This window comes from Necator americanus, chromosome V (assembly GCF_031761385.1).
Source record: "Necator americanus strain Aroian chromosome V, whole genome shotgun sequence".
Classification (NCBI taxonomy): Eukaryota; Metazoa; Nematoda; class Chromadorea; order Rhabditida; family Ancylostomatidae; genus Necator; species Necator americanus.
The window spans coordinates 14616440-14641127 of NC_087375.1; the positions used below are offsets into that span (position 1 = coordinate 14616440).

At 42.3% G+C, this 24688-nt stretch overlaps 3 protein-coding genes across 5 annotated transcripts in view; 1 reads left to right on the plus strand and 2 right to left on the minus strand.

The window, feature by feature from the left end:
* Positions 1–1840: 1840 nt before the first annotated feature.
* RB195_013894 (uncharacterized protein) lies at positions 1841–2344 on the minus strand (the record flags this gene model as incomplete). Its single annotated transcript, XM_064203916.1, has 3 exons — positions 1841–1922; positions 2030–2197; positions 2277–2344. 3 exons carry the CDS (start codon positions 2342–2344, stop codon positions 1841–1843), a joined length of 318 nt encoding a protein of 105 aa, XP_064059797.1.
* A 6239-nt stretch (positions 2345–8583) lies between these two features.
* Positions 8584–15132, plus strand: RB195_013895 (uncharacterized protein; the record flags this gene model as incomplete). 2 transcript variants are annotated; one of them, XM_064203917.1, is made up of 5 exons in its annotated part: positions 8584–8685; positions 9057–9176; positions 10999–11130; positions 11193–12599; positions 14923–15132. In XM_064203917.1, 5 exons carry the CDS (start codon positions 8584–8586, stop codon positions 15130–15132), a joined length of 1971 nt encoding a protein of 656 aa, XP_064059798.1. The 2 variants fall into 2 exon arrangements, with proteins under 2 accessions (XP_064059798.1, XP_064059799.1); XM_064203918.1 differs by lacking the exon at positions 14923–15132 and having other exon boundaries at positions 11193–12704.
* An 829-nt stretch (positions 15133–15961) lies between these two features.
* RB195_013896 (uncharacterized protein) overlaps positions 15962–24688 on the minus strand; it is a gene marked incomplete at both ends in the record, with an annotated part of 18017 nt that continues 9290 nt past the window's right edge. For both annotated transcript variants that reach the window (XM_064203919.1, XM_013444979.2), the window contains 10 exons: positions 15962–16048; positions 19983–20112; positions 20927–21093; positions 21150–21245; positions 21294–21397; positions 21478–21569; positions 21620–21725; positions 21873–21966; positions 22017–22141; positions 22226–22371. In XM_064203919.1, coding sequence (XP_064059800.1) covers positions 15962–16048; positions 19983–20112; positions 20927–21093; positions 21150–21245; positions 21294–21397; positions 21478–21569; positions 21620–21725; positions 21873–21966; positions 22017–22141; positions 22226–22371 — 1147 coding nt within the window. The remainder of the gene's footprint in view (positions 16049–19982; positions 20113–20926; positions 21094–21149; positions 21246–21293; positions 21398–21477; positions 21570–21619; positions 21726–21872; positions 21967–22016; positions 22142–22225; positions 22372–24688) is intronic.

Genomic DNA, 24688 nt, shown 5'->3' on the forward strand with positions numbered 1-24688 from the left:
GTCTCATTGAAACCTAAACAACCATTTACGGTATGCTCAAGTTCCAGCGTAGTCAGGTCATCCTTCCCTGGGATTAAAATGTCCCTAGCAATTTTCCAACTGCTTCAAATACGTGCTCCAAGATTTTGATTTCAGATTTCAAAATTGGCCCTGTCGTTTATTCGTTTTCTGTGGTAGTGTCGCTTCTCTTGAGGCGTTTCGGTGGAGCGTGGTTAAACCCTTACTGGCACCACCCATCGGTGCAGTTTGTGAGTCTGAACTCGGTTCCAACTGCTGCCCCCACCGCGCCTTTTCGAGCGCGTACGCAAATGCACTGCATCTGCACCCGTGATTCATGACGTTCTGACCCGACAATGTCTTATTACATTTAACCAAACAAAATAGTTTGTAATAGTAGAGTCAAAAAGACATGAAACACGATGCGCTTGGGCTTGAAGCAGTGCGGTGGTTAGGATTGAGCCCTTACCACCACGGTTCACTGCTGATGATCCCATCCCATTCCAACTCCTATCGCTACTGCGCCGCTTCGAGCGCAGCTGTTTACGCAACTGTACCGTGTTTCATTTCGTCTTGACCCGACTATACACACGCCTAACTATCTGAAAGATCATTTTTTTTTTTGGGAAATAAGAATGAGCACATTCTTTTAGTAATAATAATTCGATTCTTTTCTTTTTTAGTCTTTAAAGCATTCACTTTCATTACTGCTCCTTCTTAACTTTTCTTCGTAGAAATTGTTTTGGAGCTGACTAGAAACACTGTTGCTAAGAACACCTTGCTCATTATACAACTATAAATAATGGGAGATTTTATTACATTCCATTCCATAGGATACTGCCTGTTCGGGGAAGGTATCGTTCGCAAACCGAAGTTGGTTTTAACGTTCTCCGAATGGAGCGGAGAATTAAAATGAAGCTGAAGACAGCAGTAGAAACGGGCTCATGCAGATCAACCTTAGATCTTTCCATAGGCTTCGTTCGTTAACGTTTACCCTTTTGAAGAAATATGGTTAAATTAAAGGGAATGAAATAGTTGAGGCACCGCCATCCCTGTATATCAACGATCACAGGCACATCGCAAAAATTGCTTCGGAGAGAATGGAGGAATAGACGGATGAGTCTTTTTTTGTCTGTCACTCAGACACGATCCTATTTGTTTCGGTTAATGCAGCACTCAGTAGCAGAGATAAAAAAAAAATTATATCTACAAAGTGCAGTGGTTGGCTGTCCAATTTCTTGGAATCAGAGCAAGCTGAGTTCTTCAAGGAGGGAATCGTCCCTTCGCGTGGACTATTAAAATGATTTTGAAGAATATAGTCATTATTGCCTTTTTTAAAGGATAAAGCTGTTTTCATCTTATTATTGTGTTATTATTGTTTCGTTATTTTGTTAGAAAGTCAGGAACTTTCGTAAATATAGAAATATTAAGCTGATGATGGGATGCGAAGAGACGAACGAGCATTAACGCTATGAGCGTAAATGCTTATACAGTTCAATCGTATTTTCATCCATTCCTATACTTTTATATAAGCAAGATATACATACACTAGACTCTCCAATGATAAGGACACGGCCAAGAAATGAGTATTTAGCTGTTCTAATAGAAGGTACGAGACCCCCACTGTTTTGTTCACCACCTGCAAATATATCTAAACAAAAGATTATCATTTGTAATGTCACAGAGGATCACCAAGGATTCCGAAGAAAGGAAGAGCGAACAAGCCTGCTTTCATCTTGTTCTATTAACGATTCATCGAAGGTTCGCCATCGCGAGAGAGATCCAAGTGCGGCAGTGGCTCTTGAAGCCGATTCAGTTAGCCGTCTTGGACATCGGAGCCCTTTTAGAGTCTTCTCAACTCGCTTCTCGCTGGTGGAATACCGTAGAAGTTCGTTTGCTGATTGATGATGCGACACAACGAACAGCTGAAACTAATTGGTAACAGAGGAGGGTGGCAGGACCTCTCACCATTGGTGAGATAGTGTGAAGAATAGTTTATCAGTGCTATCTTCTTAGTAACATTACGTCGTACCTTTCTGATTTCGAGTACGCCGACGAGTTGTTCGTTGTATCGTGTTCGTGGTTGAAAACAGTACGAAATTCCAACATGTTGTCGGACCCCGTGGAGTACACCTCTGCCTTGACAAGCACAAGGTGTAATCGTACAGATGTAAGTCTCTTCGAGGTCTTAAACTGGAATCTGGATGGATATAGGATCCAATCCATGAATGAGTACTGTTATTTGGACGATTTACGAAGAACAAATGTATAATACTTACGAGGATTCACAGTAACATATTGAAGCATGTTTTTTGGCCAGGTGTTTGCGGTCGCCTCTTTCACTCATGAAGATGGACAGGACGTCGAATAGCTACGAATGGATCGATTCTTTGCAAGCTCCTGCGAAGCTAGAAGTGGTTTGGCAGAGCTAGCTTAAGGACAAAACACCTGGGCGAATAATCGCGTCAGCCAAGAATATCACGATCACGTCAATCCCGTCAGGTCATGTCATTGAAGGGTTTGAATTCAGCAAGTAAGATTTAGTCTCAGGTTCTCCAATAATTACTCTCTTATGGGGCAGTAGGCTGGGAAAATCACGTGGTTCCCCTCATCTTTCCTTAGTCGAAAACGGGAAGGGGACCGCTTCAGTTCCTACAAGGTGCGTTTGAACGCGCCTCTATGTGCACGTTCCGTTCTCCTCAGCGGTCTATCCATTAGTTTAACTTGAACTTTGAACTGTTTAAAGGCATCACCCCACGAATCTGGGGTGGTACGGTGTTCAGGTGGAGTATTCTTATACGGGATAGTAGACTATGGAGAGGAGGGTGATTCCGTCCATTTCTTGCTAATTGGCGTCAAAAACGGCCCGGAAGATGCGGCGTGTGCACACGGCTGGCGCGCTCCAATCGAACTCCTTGTGGAAAATGGCGCGCCATAACGCTCGAAGCCGTATCTTCCAGGCCGTTTTTTACGGCAATTAGGAAGAAATGGACGGAATCACCCTTGTGTCAATAATCTACGATGCCGTATACGAGTACTCCACCGGAAATCCGTACTACTCCTGATTCGTGGGGTGATGCCTTTAAGCCGGAAACGAGACCTTGTCAGTTCTCGAACGCTCGCTCGTCGATGCGACGCGTGCACGAGAATGGCCGATTACAATGCAAGCCGTTGTAGAAAACGGTCAGTATTTTACAGCGACTACGGAGAGATGAGCAGAACCAATTGGTTTTCCGTAATCTACGCCCCTGCGTAAAAGCCTTCCATGGGAAATACACGCCTCGTCAGATTCGTGGCATGTTGGCTTTAAGAAAGGATAGTCCAGATTTGATGGAATTCTCTCTGTGATCTCACGCTACCTGCAACTGGAGCTCCCGTCGTGTGCGAGTCGGTATTTCTACGTCGCTTTGGATGAGATTTGTGAAAGCTGAAATTGTTGGAAGGAACACAAAGGGCCAGATTTATTGGTACCCACTGGTACGTTGGGCGAAGCTCGGTAAATCTACGGGCTTCAGCATCAAGAAGTTGATTTTCTGTGTAAGCGCTATATGCTCATTTTTATAGAATTGACCACGTGTGTCAAATAGTAAAAACCGGAACTTGGATTTTCGTCTGACACCTGAATTCAGCGTTAAACAAAGCAAGCATCACAGAGGAAGCAGATTTTTTTGGGCGTAGAAGAACGCTCTCTCATACATGTTCCATTTAAAAATGTGCTTCTTTAGGTGCTATCTTTGGGAGGTTTTGTGTCGACTTCGTTGACTTCGACGACTACCAATTATAGACCAACCTCGCCTTGCGGAAAAGCAACAGAGGGTACCACTCTAAGTGTTGTTTTATGAGTAAAGAAACATTAGCAGGCAGGAAGGATGAGTCTTCTAGGAGGAGTCTATCTGAAAAGTAAAACGCGCCGGAAACAAACAGCAACTGCGCAGTTGAACAGATTCCATGATTCTTTGTCTCTGAAACCTGTGCATTCTTTGTATTGAAGTCAAATATACATTCCAGGCTCAGTTATATAGGTGGGAATTTCGCTTTGCTTTCGCAGCTAAGGCCCGTAGTTGCTGTTCTATTTGCCATATTTGAAAATTATCCTTATTCAACCTTGGTTAACGTAAGTAGAAGGGAATGCGATGCTTTTTACACTTTTGTTTATTATTATTTATTTTATTTTTTTATACTACCAATTACCTCATTCCCTTCTGCTTACCTTAACGATGCTTGACTACGGATAATTTTCCAAATGCAGCAATCAGTCTTCAACTCCACCGTCGTGGAGCAGTAGGAGCTAGAGAATGCCTGCCCTGACGTTGACATTCACTGCAGTTTCACTGCATCAGCGTCGGTGAACTAACGACATGGACGGTGAGAGGTCACCAGTTATCGCCTGGAACTCGTTCCTGTCGTCAATGCTTGGATTACTAATAGCAGTCCGAAATGTTTTTAATATTTTCTTTCCATAATCTCAATCCTGTGCACTACTCTCATGCATATAAGTAGATACTATTGCGTTTCCTTCGTAGCTGTTTTAATTGCCAAAATTTCAAGAAAAAGAGCATACCGTTGCCGTTTCTGAGCAGCTGAAAAAGTTACATATGACAACCGACTGGAAGAGAAATGTGATGCCGTCGGAAGATTATTACATTTGGATAGTAACGTTCCAGGTGAATTGGTTCCTATAAATGGAGAAGAGAAGTGTTTCAAGAACTCCTCGGAAAAGTCGCGGATACGAGCAGCGATCCCTCTTGACGCGTTCTTGGTGCGCTTCTTTTCTCAAATCAGTGTTGAACTGTCGGCGCTTTGTTGATTAGCCGCGTTAGCAGCTCACGAGCGCGCGCTACAAACTGAAGGAACGCGAAGGATTTGAAGCCACAGGTCATTTCAGGGAGCATATGATGCTCTTATGTTTAAGAGCTCCAAAGATGTTGAGAACTATTTTGAGAACCTGAGATAAATTGATATGGCATGATCATGGATCGAAACGACATGAGCTTTGTAAGTTTTGACGATTTTTTAACCTTTCATCTCCCATTGGATTCTTTGGCTCAGGAAGAAATTACATACTGAATATTCACACAACATCTCAACTTTTGACCGCTCTCCTGCCGTGAACCCTATCAGGTACCCTGAGATGAAACTCAAAGCACCGAGCATGACGAAGTCCACTAATTTGCGCTCTCGACTCCAACTGTTTGCTCTACGCTGTGTCCACCTGGTAGTGGACGTAATCAGTTCAACTATCCTACATGCGTTGCGTCGTTTGAAAATGATCTGAACCAACATCTGAACTTCGAGAAGAGACGTCTACTGAGTCGGCGCCCAAATAACAGTTATCGTTTGATGCGGTGCACTCTTGATAGTGCTAAAGTTTAACTGCAAACAAAAGTCGTTCAAAATCTTTAGACCAGTACTCATCGATTTCCAAGGATTCCTCCATTTCTGTGATGATCAACAGGAACAAGCTTTTTAAAAGTTTCATAGGACGATATAATTGATAACTTTTAAAAATTACTGTAAATTTTCCATTTGTTTGAACACTTCAAAAGGCAGTTGACAGGTGCGTTTCAGTGAGACGTGGTGGATGCCCGTGAAGCCTACATCATTTGACGTCGATGCGCTGATGAGCCGGAGTCTCTAGCAAAACGGTCGCGAAGAGACGGTATGGACCTCTGGTCTATTTTGAAGTGATCGATTATAAAGCGGGAATGCGGATATTACGTGATCACCGTTTCGGTCGTTCAAAAAGGTAACGGTCTATGTTTATAAAATCTTGCCATTAGATTCGGTCTCTAAAAATTCACAAACGGTAGCTACTAAACATATGCGATGTAAAGTTACCACAGATTCACAACATGGACTATGAAAACTGCAATCAGCTCAATTTGCAATACATAAAACGTTTGAGAGATTGGGTAAAGATTCCAGTCATTTGAAGGAACGGATTCTTCATTGCTTGCTCCACCATAAATATTAAAATAAGTTTCTCAAAGAGAATTTCAACATCAGAATTTTTTCCTTTCGACGTTGTGAACATATTTCTTGCTAACTTTCCTTGTAAAGTAATTCTGCACTTATTACCCTGATTTTCTGTATCTTCTGAGGCTCAGGATTACGTTAGGTGCGGGATCATTGCTTAGTGAATAACACAGCTCATCGGTCGTGGAGAACACACGGGACACCCAAGAACTCCTGCAAAAACCCCATCTCCAAAACAAAATCGAGCACAAGGTGTCGATCGACTGAGATTACAGAATTAAAAAAAATATTCCATTTCATTTCACTCGAAAAACCCTAAAGCTAAATGTAGGAACTGCCTTAGAGGCTCCTGACACATAACCTATTCCCTTATTGTATTGATTTGAACCTTGAATGGGATATTGAATAATCAGCTCCGACACGCTGAAGGGGTTGAAACAAAGCAATAAATTGAAGGTCTCATATCTGAGGATTACTAAGAATTACAAGGCGAATATCAAATGAATAGCATTCGAACGTAACTACTCCTTTGCGGAGTTTTTATAGCTCCAAACAACATCTCGTGTTTCCCTCTCACTATTACAACTGCATTAATGAGAAAGATTTGTGCTTCAGTAACCACCATTCTGTAAATCAAAAATCGCTTTTATGTGCACATGAAGCCACCAAGTAGCATTTTTCGGAATTGCTTCATAATTGCGGCTAAATAGAGGAACTGCCTTAGAGGCTCCTAATACATAAGCTATTCCCTTACTGTATTGATTTGAACGGGTAGAACGCATTAATACACGGCTCGAATCCGACTGCGAAGTCAGCGGTTCGAGACCGCTCTTGGCGAACTGAGCCCTTCATTTCTCCGAGGTCGTTTGTAACAAATTTGTCTGGAATGAAGAAAATATTGAATTGGCGCATCTATGCCAAAGCGCTAGCGTTGAAACCCTCAAACGGTTCGAAATCGAAGCCGAATGATATGATAATGGTAGGCGATGATACACGGTCTGAGATTTCTGGACTTTTACGTATGAGTAGAAGTCTTGCTTCAACGTAGTTTCCTGTTCAAATTAATTAGAGGTGAATAGCAACTTGTTAAAGAGTCTGCCATAATTGAAAACTACTTCTTTCCACAAAAACGAGGGGGTTTTCGGCAATTTTAAAATTCCGATTTCTCACCTCTTGCTGGAAATTTGACTGATGCTGTACCCCCTGAGCGCACAATCGTTTTTCAAGCCATTTTTAGCGCAGCCCACCCCTCTCCAGTCGCTTTTCAACAACTATAAAACAAAGGGGAGCCACGCGCTCCGGCTCCAGGCTAATCTTTCGCAGGTTTCTCGCCACCGATCCCGCCCACACCTACTTAGATGAGCGCATTCCCTTCATTCCTCCGTCTCTCGTTATTTCTAGCGAGCAAGCTGGATATTTTTGTGAGGCCCGGTCTTGCTCCTCTTTATTATGAATGGTGGATCATTTCAAACAATGTAGTCTGCTTTCTATAATTATTCTTCTCTTGAAATTGAGTAGTCTCTTCTTATAAAGTCTCCTATTGTAGAGGTTCAAAAATTTCATTTTGATGCGTACTCGATATGAGAACCCTAATGCAATTTGGATTGGCAAATCCCTATACCACGACTCTTTTTCTTCTAGAGTCCGTCTAAGGCATATTCCTTTCTATTTATCTCTGGAGCAACAGCGGATATACACAATTTTATGAACTGCACCACATTCAATTGAATTCAGCCTGATCTACCACACTATATTAACAGATCCAGGGTTAGTGTTCGTGTTATTTAAAATCTAGAGTATAGCTTCGCAGAAAGAGGTTTCTGACCTTCTTCAAATAGAAAAGCTATTCTGGCTATTCTCATAAATTTAAAACAAAAATTAACTAAGAAGAACTGAAACAAAAACTTACAATCGAATTTTGAAGCACTTCAAATCTTTTTGCGTCCTGTTGCAAGAATTGTTCGACAAAGCAAAAAAGCGTTGCTCTCCAACTGAGATACACAATTATATGGATACAGCAAATACGGAGGTTTTCTTTCGAGATCTTCCATCGAAAGGAGAGAGTGCGGATAGGGCAGCGCACTGCAAAGAGCAGCATACTCATCTACAGGTAGTACCAAGGTAAAAAAAAATTAGGCTGCACAGGGATTTTGATTGTCTTGTTTAAGAATAAGCGAGTGCTAGAAAGTCGCTGCGTTTCCTTGAAAGCAGAAGTTCATCTTTGCGCGCAAATTTTCTTGCAAATGCTCACGAAATTCCATTTTGACTACGTTCCATATTCTGAAGAGTACTTTCGTTTCTCACTCCTTCCAGAGTGTCGCAATTGTTGTCACGGTTTGAATTCGCATTCGCTTCGTAATGCGTCTGCCTTCCAACGCCTCAGACTATCGCTTTGAAACTACGGCGAATGATCCGTAGTCATTGTGCCTTCTATTTCGAGGGCCAGACCGTGGAGCCAGTTGCATGTATGTTTGCATTGAACTTCGAGTGGTCTGACCATCCCCGCTCCCATTGCGTTTGTTTATGCGGTTACGCCGTTGTTGTGAGACGCTTTTCCGATAGTCGTCGGTCACTACTTGCCTTTCAGACCTGCTCCAGCTTCAGCAGCCAATGAGGGCAACTCGCCGACAGTACCTACTCCTGCTGTTTTTAACTTTTACCGTTTCCTGCGCTGAGGAAACGCCTCCAGCGGAAGAGCAGGAAAAACCATCTGTAAGTACATTGGTCCTATGTTTCAGCATAGCTCTTGAATCTTAGTAATTAGTTTTCCATAAATTCTCGTACAGTTGTCAACGTGCACCAATTTGTCTTCTCGGGGGTTACGCAACAGTTGACATTCAAGCTGACACATTAGACAACCGCATCCATTTGCGGCGTCTTATAGAGCAAACGTAAGGTGTTTGTCTGCTTCTTCTGCAACAACTTACTGTAGCTCATACCTCAGAACTTGAACAGATGGCTTGCAAAGGTGTCGCCGAATGTGGGCTTTCTGACCCTGCAGGCGTAATAATATGAAAAGTCTTTTTTCAATCCCTTTCCAAATGTTAATATATTTCGACAAATTGGGAGTTCTTATATTTTAGGAGGAAGTGTCACCAAAGGCATTGTCCCGGGCGAAACGTCAATGCTGTTACCAAATGCAGACGAGCTGCTGCCCTCAGCAGCAACAACCGCAATGCAATTGCGTAGCGCTTCAAATAAAGGTGAGTACTTATAAATTTAAAGGTTGTACGTTCACAATAAACCGGCCTTGTGCCAACCAAGCCTTTCATCCATTCGTGGTCGATAAATTGGTGTCAGGCTTGTATGGGAGGACAAAAACATTGACCTAACACATCAGCTGACCCCACAAGGGATTGTAGAACTGCAGGCACTTTCATAAACCTCAAACAAACTCTGAGTTGGAGTCAAACGCAATTTCCACCACGTAGGGATTGATCAGAGCGAAGATTTTATCCTTCGTACGTTATAGAAGAAATCGTTGGTGCTGATGTGCACGATTTGAAAACTAAAGTGGCCTTTCTTTCCTGAGGATTCATTGAGTATAATGAGGGTTTGAAAATGAGAATGAACGAAAATTTTGAGTTTTCCGCGCCACTATGGCAAAGGTATTTGTAGGTGCGAGTAATTTTTGCAGAATATTTCAGTACTCTTGGACCGCAGCAGTAAAATAGCATTCTCAAAAATGTTAATCTCACAACTGTTTTCTTCTTTAGTGGAGTGTTTCGTAATTTCTGGACAAAAACAATCATTAACTCTTTTTTGTCACTTTTTCGGCTATTGTGTTTCGATCGTTGCCGTCACTTGGAAATATCGCATTTTCTTGTAAACTCTGCCGGTTTACTTAAATATTTCTCTAAGAATTCCTGCACTTTTAAATCAGATATTTGTCACAACTAACAATTCCTAGAAGATAGAATTCTTGATGATTCCTCCATTTCGGAGCAATTTCTTCCAACAAGAATAAATCATCCAAGCACTATACCGACGCTATACTAGAATCCTCTTTTGAGCCCCAAACGTTCATTACTAAGTAAAGTCAGTAATGTAACTGCTTTACTCAACAATCTTTCTTCTTTATTTCACAAAATTAACTGATGTCAATCTTAGCGAAGATAGATCTTCGTTGCTTTTGGAATGTGAGTTACAATTACATGTTGTGAAGTGAATTCAAAAAAGCACGTGCTGCTAATAACGCTAGCAGGCTGATGCCAGTCTTTAGTGGCCAGTTGCACTCGTCACTAAAGGATAAAGGTAGAGTGTTTGGCGTTAATCAATCCGCTTGGGATGCGGCACCACGTTCACTTCAATTCAGAATCGTTTAAGATTTACGAGCGCGTAAGCCTATGCAGTGGGTAGCCGATGGGTCAAGACTGTGTTTTATCCTCCAAGACAACTCTCCTACTAATGTATAGACCACGGATGGATGAAAGGACTGATTGGCACTAGAACGGAATCAAACTTCCGACCGATCATGCTGCAGCCACACTGGAAGCTTTCATCCGCTGCACTACCAATGGCCCGGATGGATAGATTTTACGCACTGTATTTGGGACTTGTTGTTCGCTATTACTGTAGCATTTCCAACGTAGAGAATGTTCAATACTTGAATTCGGTATCGGGAATTTTATAACAGACATCATACCAAAATACCTTTCACCTATTACTCGATTGGGCATTTTTTCTTCTCACTTTTACTTTTTCTCCTTAAAACACTGACTTTTCGAGAGAAGAAGGAGAGGAGTTCTCTGTTTTTTTTTTTCAAAATGAGCTTGAATGAGGGTTTTCTGCAGCTAACCAGAGTAGTGAATAAAGGTCCTCTGTAAACATAAACAATGGGCTAGGGAAGAAGAAGAAAAAATGGCGGATCCGGTTTTTCACATCCAGCCTCAACGGAGCTAACAACCCAATGAAGAGATAATTCAAAACAATGGTGCAGTCTAACCAAGCAGCTAGAAATCTAATAATTCTTCCTTCTAGTAATTTTCAAAGCGATCATTAAAATGTAGGGTTAACGCTTTCCAGGTTCAACAGTGCGACTGCGCAAATACGCTGCAAACGCAGTGCGGTTGCCAAGCCCCACCGAACCCGTCTTGCAACTGCGGTCAACTTCAACAACAGTACACCAGCTGCGGTTGCGGTCCGCTTTCATACCAGGTCTGCATCATCCGTTCCCCCTTTCGGCCGTATCAAAAATGAATCTCAACGGTTTATTTCAGGTGTCATGTAGCCAATGTCAGCCTCAGTCTGCTCAAATGTGTACACCGGCATGCATGCCAGCATGTCAGCCCAGTTGCACCCAGCAACAGCCACAGATCGTCGTTCTCCAGCAACCTCAGCAGCAGCAGCAGTGTGCTCCTGCTTGCATGCCTGCCTGCCAACCGCAGTGCATTCAACAGGCTTGCACTCCTGCTTGCCAACCTATGTGTACGCCGCAGTGCACACAGCAGCAGCAGCCTCAAATCATAGTTGTCCAACAACCGCCTCAACAACAGTGCGCTCCCGCCTGTATGCCGACCTGTCAGCCCCAGTGTATCCAGCAGGCCTGTGCTCCAGCTTGCCAGCCGATGTGTGCTCCCCAATGCACCGAACAACAACAACAGCAGATCATCGTCGTCCAGCAACCGGCCCAGCAGCAGCAATGCTCATCATCATGTATGCCAGCATGCTTGCCGCAGTGCGTACAAGCTTCCTGTGGTAGCAACTGCAACCAGCAACCCCAACAAGTCATTGTCGTCCAGCAGCAGCCTTCTCAACCCCAATGTGCACCAGCGTGCATGCCAGCTTGTCAACCGGCATGCATTGAACAGCAGCAGCAACAGATCATCGTCGTCCAGCAGCCACCTCAGCAGCAATGCGTGCAGTCGTGTATGCCGTCATGCCAGCCCTCGTGTGTACAGCAAGCCTGTGCACCAGCTTGTCAACCAATGTGCACACCTCAGTGCGTCGATCAGCAACAGCAGCAGATTGTGGTTGTGCAGCAACCTCAATCTCAGTCCCAGTCGTCCTGTGCGCCAGTCTGCCAGCCAAGCTGTACCCGCCAGTGTGTCCAACAACAGCAAATCTGTTCAGCAGCATGCGAGCCCAGCTGCCAGAGTTCGTGCAGTTCTAATGCACAGTGTGTTCAAGCCTGTCTTCCTAGCTGCGAATCCTCATGTGTGCAGCAGTCCAACCCCGTTGTTGTCGTGCAACAAGCTCAACAAGCCCCTAACAACTGTCCAGCTCCATGTCAGCCATCGTGCACTCCACAGTGCGTTCAGCAGCAGCAGGTCTGTGTCGCTGCGTGCCAACCGTCCTGCCAAAGCTCATGCGGTGGCAACAGTCAGTGCGTGCAGGCCTGCATGCCCAGCTGCCAAGCGTCATGCACCCAACAGTCACAGCCACAGCAAGTAGTCGTTCTCCAGCAGCAACCTCAGCAGTGCGCCCAAGCATGCCAGCCAGCCTGTCAACCACAGTGTCAGCAACAGCAACAAATATGTGTCCAAGCATGCCTACCAAGCTGTCAAAGCTCCTGCAGTGGCAACATACAGTGCTCTTCGACGTGTCAGAGTAGTTGCGAACAGTCCTGTGCGACTCAGCAAGTAGTCGTCGTTCAAGCACAACCGATCTGTGGTCAGGCATGCCAGGTGAGATTTTATGGAGTTTCTAAACTTCAATCTAGTCTAACAGATAACAACTTGATCGTGCTAAAAGGATGTGGAAAACGCCGTATTCATTTTGCGCAACTGTAAAGCTGTGCATTGAGTCTTAGAAGTTCCTGAACGTATAGTTCGCTAGAAACACAATATAAACTCCATGCCGCGGCTCTCGCGTTTTTGTAAGTTCCCATATAGCCATTTGCTGACTCAGCGACACTTTCTTTTCATCTTTTCAATCCGCGAATTTCGACGAGATGTTTGATCGCGGGATCGCGCAGCAATATTAGTCGAACGGAAAAAGCGACAAGAAAGAGGTGCAGCGTTGACAATGGGATGAACGCGAGTTTGTATGCGTGCGTAAGCTGCGGCGGTCTCTGAGGTTCGAAGGATGAGTTCAGTGCGAGGGAGAAGCGCCTATTTGCACAGCGAAACGGCCGCCGCAGTGGCGCTGGTCACTCATTAGAGGCGTGCACTGAACGCGTGTCGTAGTCGCCAGCAAACATGCAAGCACGAGCACCTCGCTCTCCCGAGTCCACTGAAGACATTCTGTGGGAGCTGACGTTTCAGCGTATGAAAACTGTCAGTTTTGTCACAAGAGGAGGAAAAAGCTAACATTCTCAAACTCTCTCTCTTAACTATGTTTTAACATCAACCCCATCTAGAATACCAGGGTATTGGATCTTGCACACCGAAGGAAGGAAGGGTGTAGAATAAGAAGGCAACCGAATTAACCCTACACTTCCCCTCATCATGTACTTGAAGCACTAAGTAGGCAAGCCTGAATACGTCTGATCCCCCAGTTTCATGTATTTATCCTAACTTCTCAAATCAGCTTAAGGAGCTCAACATTTCCGACTTAGGTTCATTCACATTCTCTTCTTCTTCTACTATCTCATTAGTCTGGGGAATCAGTTGCTATGAGGGGAAGTTTGCACCTCTACGCACGTTTCTACAAACTCCAACTCCATGGTTTAGTAGTTCTTTGCACTCCTTTCAGTTCGATCTTTATTCGAATACTCGTGCTTTTAAGAATAAACCAAGAAATTGAAACAATGGTAGCTAGTATCTTCAACTCATTTTCATCGATTACACTGGCTGGGCAAGAGTTCTGTACCTCGTCTTCGATTAACAGTACTCCTACTAAGCTACTATTAGCTTGGACTGCATACGAGCCATTAGAAGTTGACTTACACTTACAGGTCCCATACTTAGTGATGATGTAGAACATTTTGTTTTAAATACAATTCTTAAGGAACATCTTCTAACTGGTCGTGGCACTTACATTAAACTCACATTTGGGAAACAGGAAAAAGAAACTAAATGATACATCCACCGAGAGACTTATAAACGGCAAATCATCATTTTTGTTTCGAGCACAGAAAAGCTATTTTAAACTAAAACTGACCGTCACTCAACGAATTTGCAGATCTTTCTAACGCTGTTGGCACAAATTGCTGCACATTCACACTAATTTTTTTTGATGGAAACATGATCGCATCTTATTCCGAAGAAAATATCATCATTGGAAGATTGTGATCTCAGTAGCACATCTTTAAGGGACTTTATAGATGAAAACAGCGAACAGTCGATGCACAACAGACTTCTGCACGATCTGCCCATGGTTTTTTTTCCATTTTATCAGCTGCAGCAATTTTGCAGCCTAGTAGGAATTCGTGAGATGCACTGGAGGTGTCCTTCTTTACCAATCATCCTAATACAAGCCCGTCTAAATTCAAGAAAAAAATGTAGGCAAACCTGACAAGACTTATAAGTTTTTTCTTTTTTGACCAGGCAGTAGCCACATGTTGCTGCCACTGCTACAGGAAATTAGATCTCAACCATTTCGTTCCGGAATTTTTTTCTCGATTCAGGAAATTTCTTTCATCATTTAGCGCAGACACGCCTTTGAAATGGAAAGAAAAATTGCCAAAAAAAAACCCAGAGTCCCAGAAATAATACAACTAAAAAGCTACGCGCGCTAATTTCCTGAAATTAAGCTTTCGGAAGTAAAGCATAAGATTCTGAATATATAAGCAAGCAGCTAAATAAAGTGGAAATTTTTAAGAGTCCCATAGTGGTTCTATGAGATGCTGCAAAACCATAACATTTAGGCCTGAATTTCCTCTTTGTTTTCCCAGGGCGGGCGCCCCGATCTTGAGGTATTTTCGTCATCTCACAAGAACGACAAATATCAGCGACAAAAACACGCTATCAGAGCACGATTTTATGTTTGCAAGAGGCCAACTGAAATCATGAACTCACGCACAGGCGATGAAATCCGTCGATATGTACCAATCTCAAATCGTTTCAGGCTCAACCAGCAATGCAATGCGCCCCTCAGTGTCAGCCTTCGTGTCAACCCTCCTGCGTGAGCCAGGCAAGCTACGCTCAACCGCCAGCCATAATGATGTGTCCGCAACCGGCAGGACAATGTGCCTGTAGTTCTGGATACTCACAGTGCATGCAGGGAGTATGCTGTCTTCGAAAACGACATCGTTTAGCAAAGAATAAACTCGCCTAGTCCCTCTCATCGTTAGGAGTGAATGCTTAGGTCATCGCTTCCCCACCTTTCATCCGAATGGACCTCTTCGCTCTGCACCCTAGCCCAAGATTTGTGGTTTCACATAGCTTGGTTCTTTCTCAATCAGTGCTATTGCTCAATCCGAACTTCCCACAGCGGCTTTAACTCGTGTCACCGTAGCCCTGAGGGTATTTATTTTTGTTACACGTGCTACTGCTCAAATTCTTTGTTTTCACAGAATCAGGACTCGGTGATGAGTCTACTTCTATTTTCGTTGGATTTGCTTTGATGTCTTTATAGTAATGAATTTAAATTTGATAATAAATATTGAGATCTACGTCGCTGACGGTCATACTCTGGACATTTTCATTTGCAAGAGATTCTGTTGATACCAATCCTATAGGATTATCTACTAAGCTGTGTGTGCTTCTCGCTACATTTGAAAAATTTTGAACTTTTAAGCCTCTTACAACTGCTCTGACAATTCGACAACTATAGAGAACTCGTGAGGAATATAAACAACCGGGTGCAAAGTAGGTAAATTCCCGACCCGACAAGGTCAGCGTATCGTAAATATCCATAGAGTTTCGTTTTCCTAAACTGTGAATATGCCCGCATGAAAATTGCAACTTCCGTATCGGCAAGAATGTGGCAATTAATGATTAAAAAAAATGTGCATAATAGTAACGAGCATAACAAAGTAACAGTCGAAATCGGAAAGCGTAAGAACTTGAAGTGCAACAAACAACAAAACTGCGTCAGAGGCAGAGAAAGGAGAATCGAAGAAAAAATTCGATAAAATAACAATAGAGCATCACTAATGAAGTACCTAGTACTCAATCGTTTTTCCATAGTTTTGTTTCGATCCATACTTTGTATTAGTGGTGTCGCCAATTTTATCAACAACATCAAGAACCTAAACAAGAATGACTTATTTTCAGAGTTAAAAACGATATAAATTGCTGAAGGAGAGGAATTTTGTCCCTAATAATATCATAATATTGTCCGGAAAGGGTGCCAAATTCAAAAAGAATTAATCCACGGGATTGATTTAATGCCGAAAAGAAACGTGTGAGTTTTGGGATTTTTAATGTTCTTCAACAGGAGTGGTTCGACGCTTATCTCAGTCAAAATAATGAAAGAACGAACGTGGTTCGTCCGATAGATTCATCTAATGCCGAATACACAGTGTCAGTGTTGCACACACTGCAAATTCAGGAATTCAGCACTTCATTATAAAATCGACCTATACCTAATGCTTAAAACCCCTTCGCTTGGTATGATTTGTGGAAGTATGCCATTTTTAATGCCTTAGCATTACCTTTGATTTCCTAAGCGGCATAAATACTACTAATTCCAACAGCAGGATGTAAGAATTCTAGGCACAATTGTTCCAGGTTTTCAAGAATAGTTTCTTTTCAAAGAATCTCATCACTTCCCCACGATATTTTTTTATAATCAGTAAGTGAGGAATAAGAATAATAGGTTCTGTTCGAATACACTATGGCTCGAATCAGCACTACTGTCAACCGAACCATTCATGTCTCCGGGGTCGTCCCTCCCCTCTCCCGATAGGAATTGATCAACGCGGTGCACTTTACCCTTAACCCACATTTTTCTAATACGAAGTTCCTCACTGTTTGCATTCTTCGGCAGCATCAAACAACACTTAGGTGGATTGGATAGTGATGGGCAATCGTTGATATTCAAACAAGAAAAGCTGGAACTGGAACTCGGAATCTCAAAGGATCCAATTCTTGACACCGACTCACGACGCGGAGCTATTTCATCATATATAAGTAGATGACACTCCAAAACTGCAGCCATAATATCAAGAAGAAATTCCTTGCGTGTGTAACATACCAAAAGATACGGTGAACTCAGCATCTTTGTTCGCAAAACCTTGTGGTTCCGAATAAAGTCCCTGCAGTTGGGAAGCCAGAAAGTAGAGGAAAGTATATGAATTAGAGACACCCATATAATACTACCACTTCCATATTTTCGCAGTATTATTGTAAGATGAAATGAGAATATATTAGTCAGGAAGTTAAGGTTTCAGTAGGTAAGCAGCACTGGTCAGACCAACTCTATCCATGTATCTCTATCTGTGTACCAATGAAGGCTGAATCTGAAGAGCTGCCAACAATGAGAAGGAGCTTCCACCATCGAATCTATGATTTTAACATGAGCCGATCAAAAAGGAGAAAATGTTCTTATCCAGTATGTCAAGATTTCCAAGAATGGTTTGGATTCCACTACTCGGTGGCAAATCGAACAGACAGTCTATGTCTGAGTAAATATTGGGTAGAGGGATAATTCCGGGTAATTTTTTTTTAAATACTTTTAAATACAATATAAAAGTGCACATAGGAAAAAGGTACTTGCAAAGCGTCATGTACCATTTCATAGGGAACAGCTCGTTTTACTAGACCATTGCGTTTTGATTTTTTTTCCTACTTTATTGATTCCTCTTCTTTTTTAGATCACAAAAGTAAGTGCGAAGTAGGCAAAACGGAACATTTTCGACACTTGATTTCCGCATTTAATCCAATTAAAAGTCAACTAAAGCTGCTTGAGAGAATTGTGTTTCGTATGGAAAACATCGACTGATGCATGAAAACTTAGAAAAGAACAAAAAAGACACGAAAAAAACAGGAACATTTATAGGGCAACGTTAGGCACTTAAAAACTTATTGGAGAACGAGAGGAAAAAGGAAAGAGAGTTGCTGATTAACTTCTTGCATGCTACTTTATATGCGAAAAAGGGAAAAATCCAGTCTGCGGAAGGTGATCTATCTTTGAGGTCAAATCTCCCTTTTTGAAAAAAAAGGTCTTTGATACCTTCAAGGATTCCTCCTACGTACACATCTATATCATTTTGATAGTATGTAAAAAGCAAATGGTGTCGGAAAGGCTCCGCTTTGTCACTGAGCCTTCAATTTAAAAGGATAAAGGATCGTTTAAAGTGCCAATCTATCTACCACGTAAGGATAAAACCTTGGTTGAATTTAGGGCAGTTTCGAAAGATCGGCCTTGCAGTCGCAGTCAAAGCTCACCAACAGCGCCACACCCAGCCCGACATTCCCCTTAATGACTTAAGCAAGATAGAATCAGTAAAAGTAGGAAATCAAAACAACGCTGTCATTTAGAGTAAGAAATTCTCCGTGAAAATCTATGTGAGGATTTCAATACCTTTCATCCATCAGCACATTTTTAGGCTTAAAAAAAGACCACGAACTATTCCTCAACGCAGTACACGGAGAGCTGCATTTCAAAGGCAGTTCGGGTAGTAGATTGCGGAATCCAGGCTGCTTTCGCTCACCTTTCCTTGACAGTCGTAAAAAAAACAGTTTCTTTAAACGACAATTAGGAAAAGGTGAGAATTTGAGTGAGAAGGAAGATTTCAGTTGCAACGCACCACCCTGCACGCGTCGCATCCAAGTGTAAGCAGTTCAAGATCAATCATGACTTCTCACCAGCCTATTCAAGTGCGATAATTTAATAGGCTGCTGATGAAACATGGACGTTCTAGCGCAGCTCGTAGGAACTAAAGCGATTCCCACACTGGGTCCCACACCACAGCCAAATCGTGATACGCTGCCTTAAACAAAGACTGCACTCGCAAAAAACGAGACAAACGCAGTCGTAATGAAAGCGCAAAAGCACCGCCAAAGTGAATATGGTTTGCAACACTTCCATCCTTACATAATGGATGTGTGTGAATAAATTCATTGTGACTATCATCAAATAAACATACAAACGTTACTCGTCGAAAACAAACAAACGATTCATTGCTTGATGGTGTACTACTCTAAACAGTCTCCCGCATGGTTCTCATACCAGTTCTAATAATCAACGTCGTCAGCATACCGCTTTTCCTGGGACTAGTTGTGGCTTACTTCATTTCAGCAAGGAAGGTAAGGTTTGCCAACAGAGAATGGGTAAAATTATGAGCTCGTAGAAATTCTCGATGATAAATTATTTTCACTGGAAGGTAATGTCCACAACAGAAGCACCACCGCGTCAATTCATTCGACAATGCAGCCTTCTACAAATGTAGAAATTACAATATCAAAGCACGTAAAGCGTATTTCGCTTGCCGTAGAATCCAGCAAATCGACTCCACTAATTCGCTTTACATGGTGGAAAGCGTAATGTGAGCAGTCGCACTGTTGGGCAAAAACTGACGCCTGTGATACTTTTAAGGTCCCTGATTTTTGAGTTTATAGGGACAACATCGCATTTCTGCTACCATTAATGAAATCTACCTTCGGACCCTCCTGACTATTAAAGGGAAGAAATGCAAAATCAAAAATTTCCACGCTTAATGTTTTCAACCGAAAAGAAACAGACCAATGCGTAGCATTACTTTTAAAATTAACAAATAATGAATTAATTCGTGCAAGCAATGAGAGCGAATCGCACATTGTATCTTCAGTTGTCGAACAGAGTACATGCAGTTGAAGAAAACACTATGGCCACTATGGACTCAATTCTTGCCATGTCTGTCCCAATGCAGCTGACCAAAGAGATCAACGCTTGTGCTCTCGAACATGCACGGAACATGAAGTAGTATTTGCCTTTGAAGAGCTCGTGTATATTTGCATAACCGATAAGACACAACAAGACCAATAAGCGCTTTCCAAAATTATCTGCACCTTGAGCTTTCAAAAACTTTAATAAACACATTTCTATGGACTTCCTTCTCACTATAACTACCATAAGACCTCGAGAATTTGCAGTATGTTTATATTTCAGTATCGCTGCTACTTCGCTACCCTGATCCAACCAGTTGGAAAAATAGAAACTACGATAGAATTTAGCAACAACCACAAAATCACCGAACTTACATAATCCAATTGTTCTTTAGTGTGATCTGCGCTTAGGCAAAATCTAACACGTGCCTTCGTCAAAGGGGTGGCAGGAAATCCTACAGCAACAAGTCCGATGTTGTACTTAAGTGTTCTTCGCGAGAATTCGCTGAAAAAAAAAAAAGATTTCGGACTTTCTTCCAATATTTTGTACTCGATATTCACCTTTTTATTCAGCAGGGTCGCTAGTTGTCATCTCAACTCTGATATCTAGCAGTTAGAATTACCATAAATCAAAGCATAAGTCAAAATTATTCGAATTGCGGTAGTGTGTACAATTTCAGTTAGGTGGATATTGCGTTGAGAAAAAAAAAAGAACTCGAAATGTGTCAAACCTAGAGGCTGTTGGTTCAGTATTAGTTTGAAATGTGCTATTTCTACGTCGTGCACATAGATGCGATAGGAAGGACATTTCTCCAGTGAAGGGGGTTTAGTTCATTGGGTGCAGCTCAAATGAAGGGGGTCCTTTAGCCAACCGTCCAAAAGTGAATGGGGTAATTTCGCCAACCGTTTAAAAGTAAAAGAGATTCCTTCAACAACAACAAAAAAGTGAAGGGGGTCAGAGCAGTGGCTTCGACTATCGCATCTATGGTCGTGGATCAGAAATAAGGACAACAATATTTATGAAAACCTCAGAAACTTGGAGAGGGAAATAGAAGCGCGTACAGCTTCAAAGTACGGGGGCGTTTTTTTTTTGTCGAATTCAATTAGATTTGATCTCGGGTGAGCAAATTTTACTTATTCACAATGCGAGTATTATCGGCTACTGGTTAACTTTTAGATTTTTGACTTTTATTGGATGTAGTTTTTACACTGTTCTTAAACATAAAAGAGAATTTCCCAGAATATGCGACTCGATTAAGGAGTGCAATTGCGGGTTTACTCAGGTTTACCAAAACAGTAGAAAAAAAATGACAACTCACACGACTTTTGTGATATAGAATGTCATTAACGGCACAACAGGGCTGTCTTCATGCCCGTAAATAAGGAAGCCCATCTGCTTCAAGCGTCGTCGGAAGTAGCGAGAATTCCTTAGCAGTTGTACAGCTTTGCGAGCTCCTATATCCGTTCCGTCTTCACCACACATCACCTACACAAGACATTTAGAGAGAGTAGTGCTTTTGAATGTTAGATCTTTCGACTCACTTTCATACTACTTAGTACTTGAGCAACGATCGGCGGAGACATCGCCGCTCCATAACACGGTCCAGCTGAGCTGTATCGAATATGATCAATAAGTGCCTAAATCAGTATAATTCAAGCAAGACTCTTGCCAATCTTGCATCTCACCTTTGTTCCTCCTATATATCCGCCAGCTGCAGCGAAGCTTTTCGTCAGTGTTCCCATCATTACGTCTACATCCTTGGCATTGCATCCCCAATATTCAACAACTCCTTTACCAGTAGGACCGAGCGCACCGAAAAATGCAACGTTTTCAAATGGTTCCGTTCAAAAAAGAGTGGCGCCGGCATACCTACACTATGAGCCTCATCCAGAAAAAGATAAGTTTTGTAAGTCTTCTTTATTCGTATGAATTCCGGCAGATTCACAATTGTGCCTTCCATACTGTAATATGTAACCTGTTATGAATTTTTTTCTCGAGAAAAAGTTGTCACCTGTAGATGCCTTCAATCACGATAAGCACTTTATTGTATGGCTTTCCAGTCTTAGGGCTTGGTTCACACAAAGCATTTCTTAGCTTCCTCTCGCAATCCTTCGCATCTGGATCACAAAAACAGAATAAGCGATTCTGTTGAAGAGTTGAGATACGAATAAAACTTGATTGCATGGTTGCACAAGCTATCCGAGAATCCGAGAGAGAGGATCGATTTTCCAGAGATATGAAATATCAAAAAAAAAAAGTTTTACCGTTATGCTTGAACACTTTTATCGTTGCGCCAGACACCCTACAACCAAGAACAAGAGATGCATGATTCAACTCATCACTAAGAATTAGTGATCCCTAAAATGATAAGACTAGCATAAAATAAAAATTTTGGATATCTGGAGCACCTTGTCTACAAGTGACGGAATGTTCATCGAATTTGTACCAAAACCCATCGGGAAGCAAATTGCTGCATCGACTCCTAAGTAGTGAGCCACACACTTCTCTATCTCCGCATGGACAGCGTGGTTTCCTGAGCAAAAATCTATCGATACGAGTAAAAACTGCCACAAATATTTAATTCAATTACAATTTATCTGTGCAAGCAGATCTATACCTCGCTCGTGTCTCGTACCACCAATGTGAATGCCATACTTGTCAATAAATCGCACTGCTTCTTCAGCACAAGGACCATCGTTGTGAGAGAATCCAAGATAGTTGTACGACCCCATGTTAATTACTTCTGACTCCGTACCCGTGAACCTAAAAACCGTAATATCAAAAATTGTATCATGTTTTTCTGTACGTCATTTATAAAGAGAGACACTTTAGTTCATCACACGACATAAACAAATAAGGATATCATCAAACGAAACAATTCTAAAAGTTTTTCCGGAAAAATTAAAGCATCGAAATACGGTAGGGAAACTTGTAGATTTTTGAGAAAAAAATCCAAAAAAGCTTAATCTACGTAAAATATGGAAACTTTCTGATTGTGATAGTCCCCCAGGAAATACAGAGCTCAAAACGACTTTGTAGAGGATGCTCGTCCCACTTTGAAGCCTCTTCCGGCAGAGTAAAGTTCAGTCAAGTCAAAACGATCTGAAGATGGCTCCGTGCGATTGCATAAGCGGTTGCGCACAGATGAGAACATCGTTAGCTGCACACGGACTGGGGAGATTACAAAGGTCCACCAGCGTCGCCTCGGGCGCAACCGCTTACGCGATTGCACCAGGCTTTGATCCGATTGAATTACTGTTTAATCGATCCTTGTGCCCAAACTACACCAACATTTTGCAATGCAGTAATTTAATCTCACTACCAACTCACTTCTGTGGAGTGTTTTTGCACTTACAACTAATAATCATCTAGAGAGACCGTTACAGAGAACTACTCAATCAGTTTAGCAGCACTCCTTGCCATCCAAACCAAAAAAAAAAATTGAAAAATGAGAGCTGGTGCCCCGGATCACAATGCATTTTTCCAATGGCGGTTAATTAATTTAACTGTGGACTTATGCTTTAAAAATCGTTTATTTGCTTGACTTAAACAGTGCGCCGATGTCATCGCCTGATACGACTACTCGCATCCTCGCCAAGGTATGCCGTCCTTGAATGTACCTGCGCTCAACCTTCTGATCTTCTGCGAAATCTTGCACAGAATCAATCCTCTTGTCGCTATACCATATACTGCGATACTTTACGTCTCGCCTGAACTGCCTATCCACAGCGAGTGCCCTCAAATCTTCCTTCACCAGCTCAGTTCAGAACTTCCATTTTCGCTCAGGTGGCCTACTCCAACTTGAACTCGACAAGCTCCTCACAATATGTTGAACAAGGCGATTTGTTAGGATCCTCAGTATATGATCAAAGGAGCAGAAACGATTTTATGTATCCACTTCCGATGGCGGTGTAAGATGTTGATACCTCCCAAATGTCATTTTGCGGTAACCACAATATCCTCTTCGTAAGAACATTCATTGCGGCATATCCCAGGCCAAAATTAGTAAAACAGCCGTCTAAACAGTTTCATTTCCGTGCAATCAAACTTCTCCAATTACTCCACTCCACCAAGTCTCCGATACGTACATTATGATGGGACGAATTGCGAATAGGTAGACCCGTAGCTTGACATTGTTGGCGATGAGGGTCGACACAAGCCCTCTGTTGAGGAGCTGAATGCAGCATTCATCTTAGCGCATCTTTGATGCCCGCCTATCCTGATGTTGAATTTTAGTGGTGCTTTCCGCGAATGTAACAACATTGTCGGCGAATTCGATATCGGTCAAGGTGCTAAGACGATATCGGCAGGACACTGACTGTTCTTCGCATGACATCATCGATGACGAAGTTGAACAGGAGGGATCCTCCCGATGCCCCTTGTCTTAGTCCATCTATTATTTCTGAAGGTGATGTACATCCGGGTTCAAACTGCAGCAGCTGTTCGTTGATTCATGTCATCAAGCACGCGAACGAACTTTTCTGGTACTGCATGCTCGCTCTAGCGTGGAGCGCATTGAGTCGGTCTCGATGAGGAAGTCGACACCGCCTTCAAGGTCTAGGAAGTCTAATTCTATTGGCTTCGACTACCGCTGCGAGATTTCTCCTTGAAAAAACACCTGGTCAATCGTAGATCGGCCAGGACGAAAGCCAGCTTGCTCGTCGCATGTTGTTTCTTCGCGGTATTTGATAAGTCGGTCTAGAATAATCCACTCCAGAACTTTGTATATAACATCCAAAAAATCATATGTTTAAAAATTCCAACGAAATTTACTAATTTAGACAAAGGCTAAACAGGTATTTGAGCTTTACCCGTCGGAGATATGGAAAAACACCGGACAAGCAACAGAAGGCACATAAACAAGTTAGCCGAAGCTAGTTTCTAAAAATGCATAAACACCCCAACAACTACTAACTAACTCAGTTTTCACTATTTTCAAGGTGAAAAGAGTCAAACAAATGGTAAGAGTAGACCAAACGTCGAAGAAATTTGCTTAATGGCGCAGAAATACGAAAAATAGTGGAAGTGCGGAAACAGTTTGGAAAGAGTCCTACCATATTTACCATCATTCGAGCTGCAG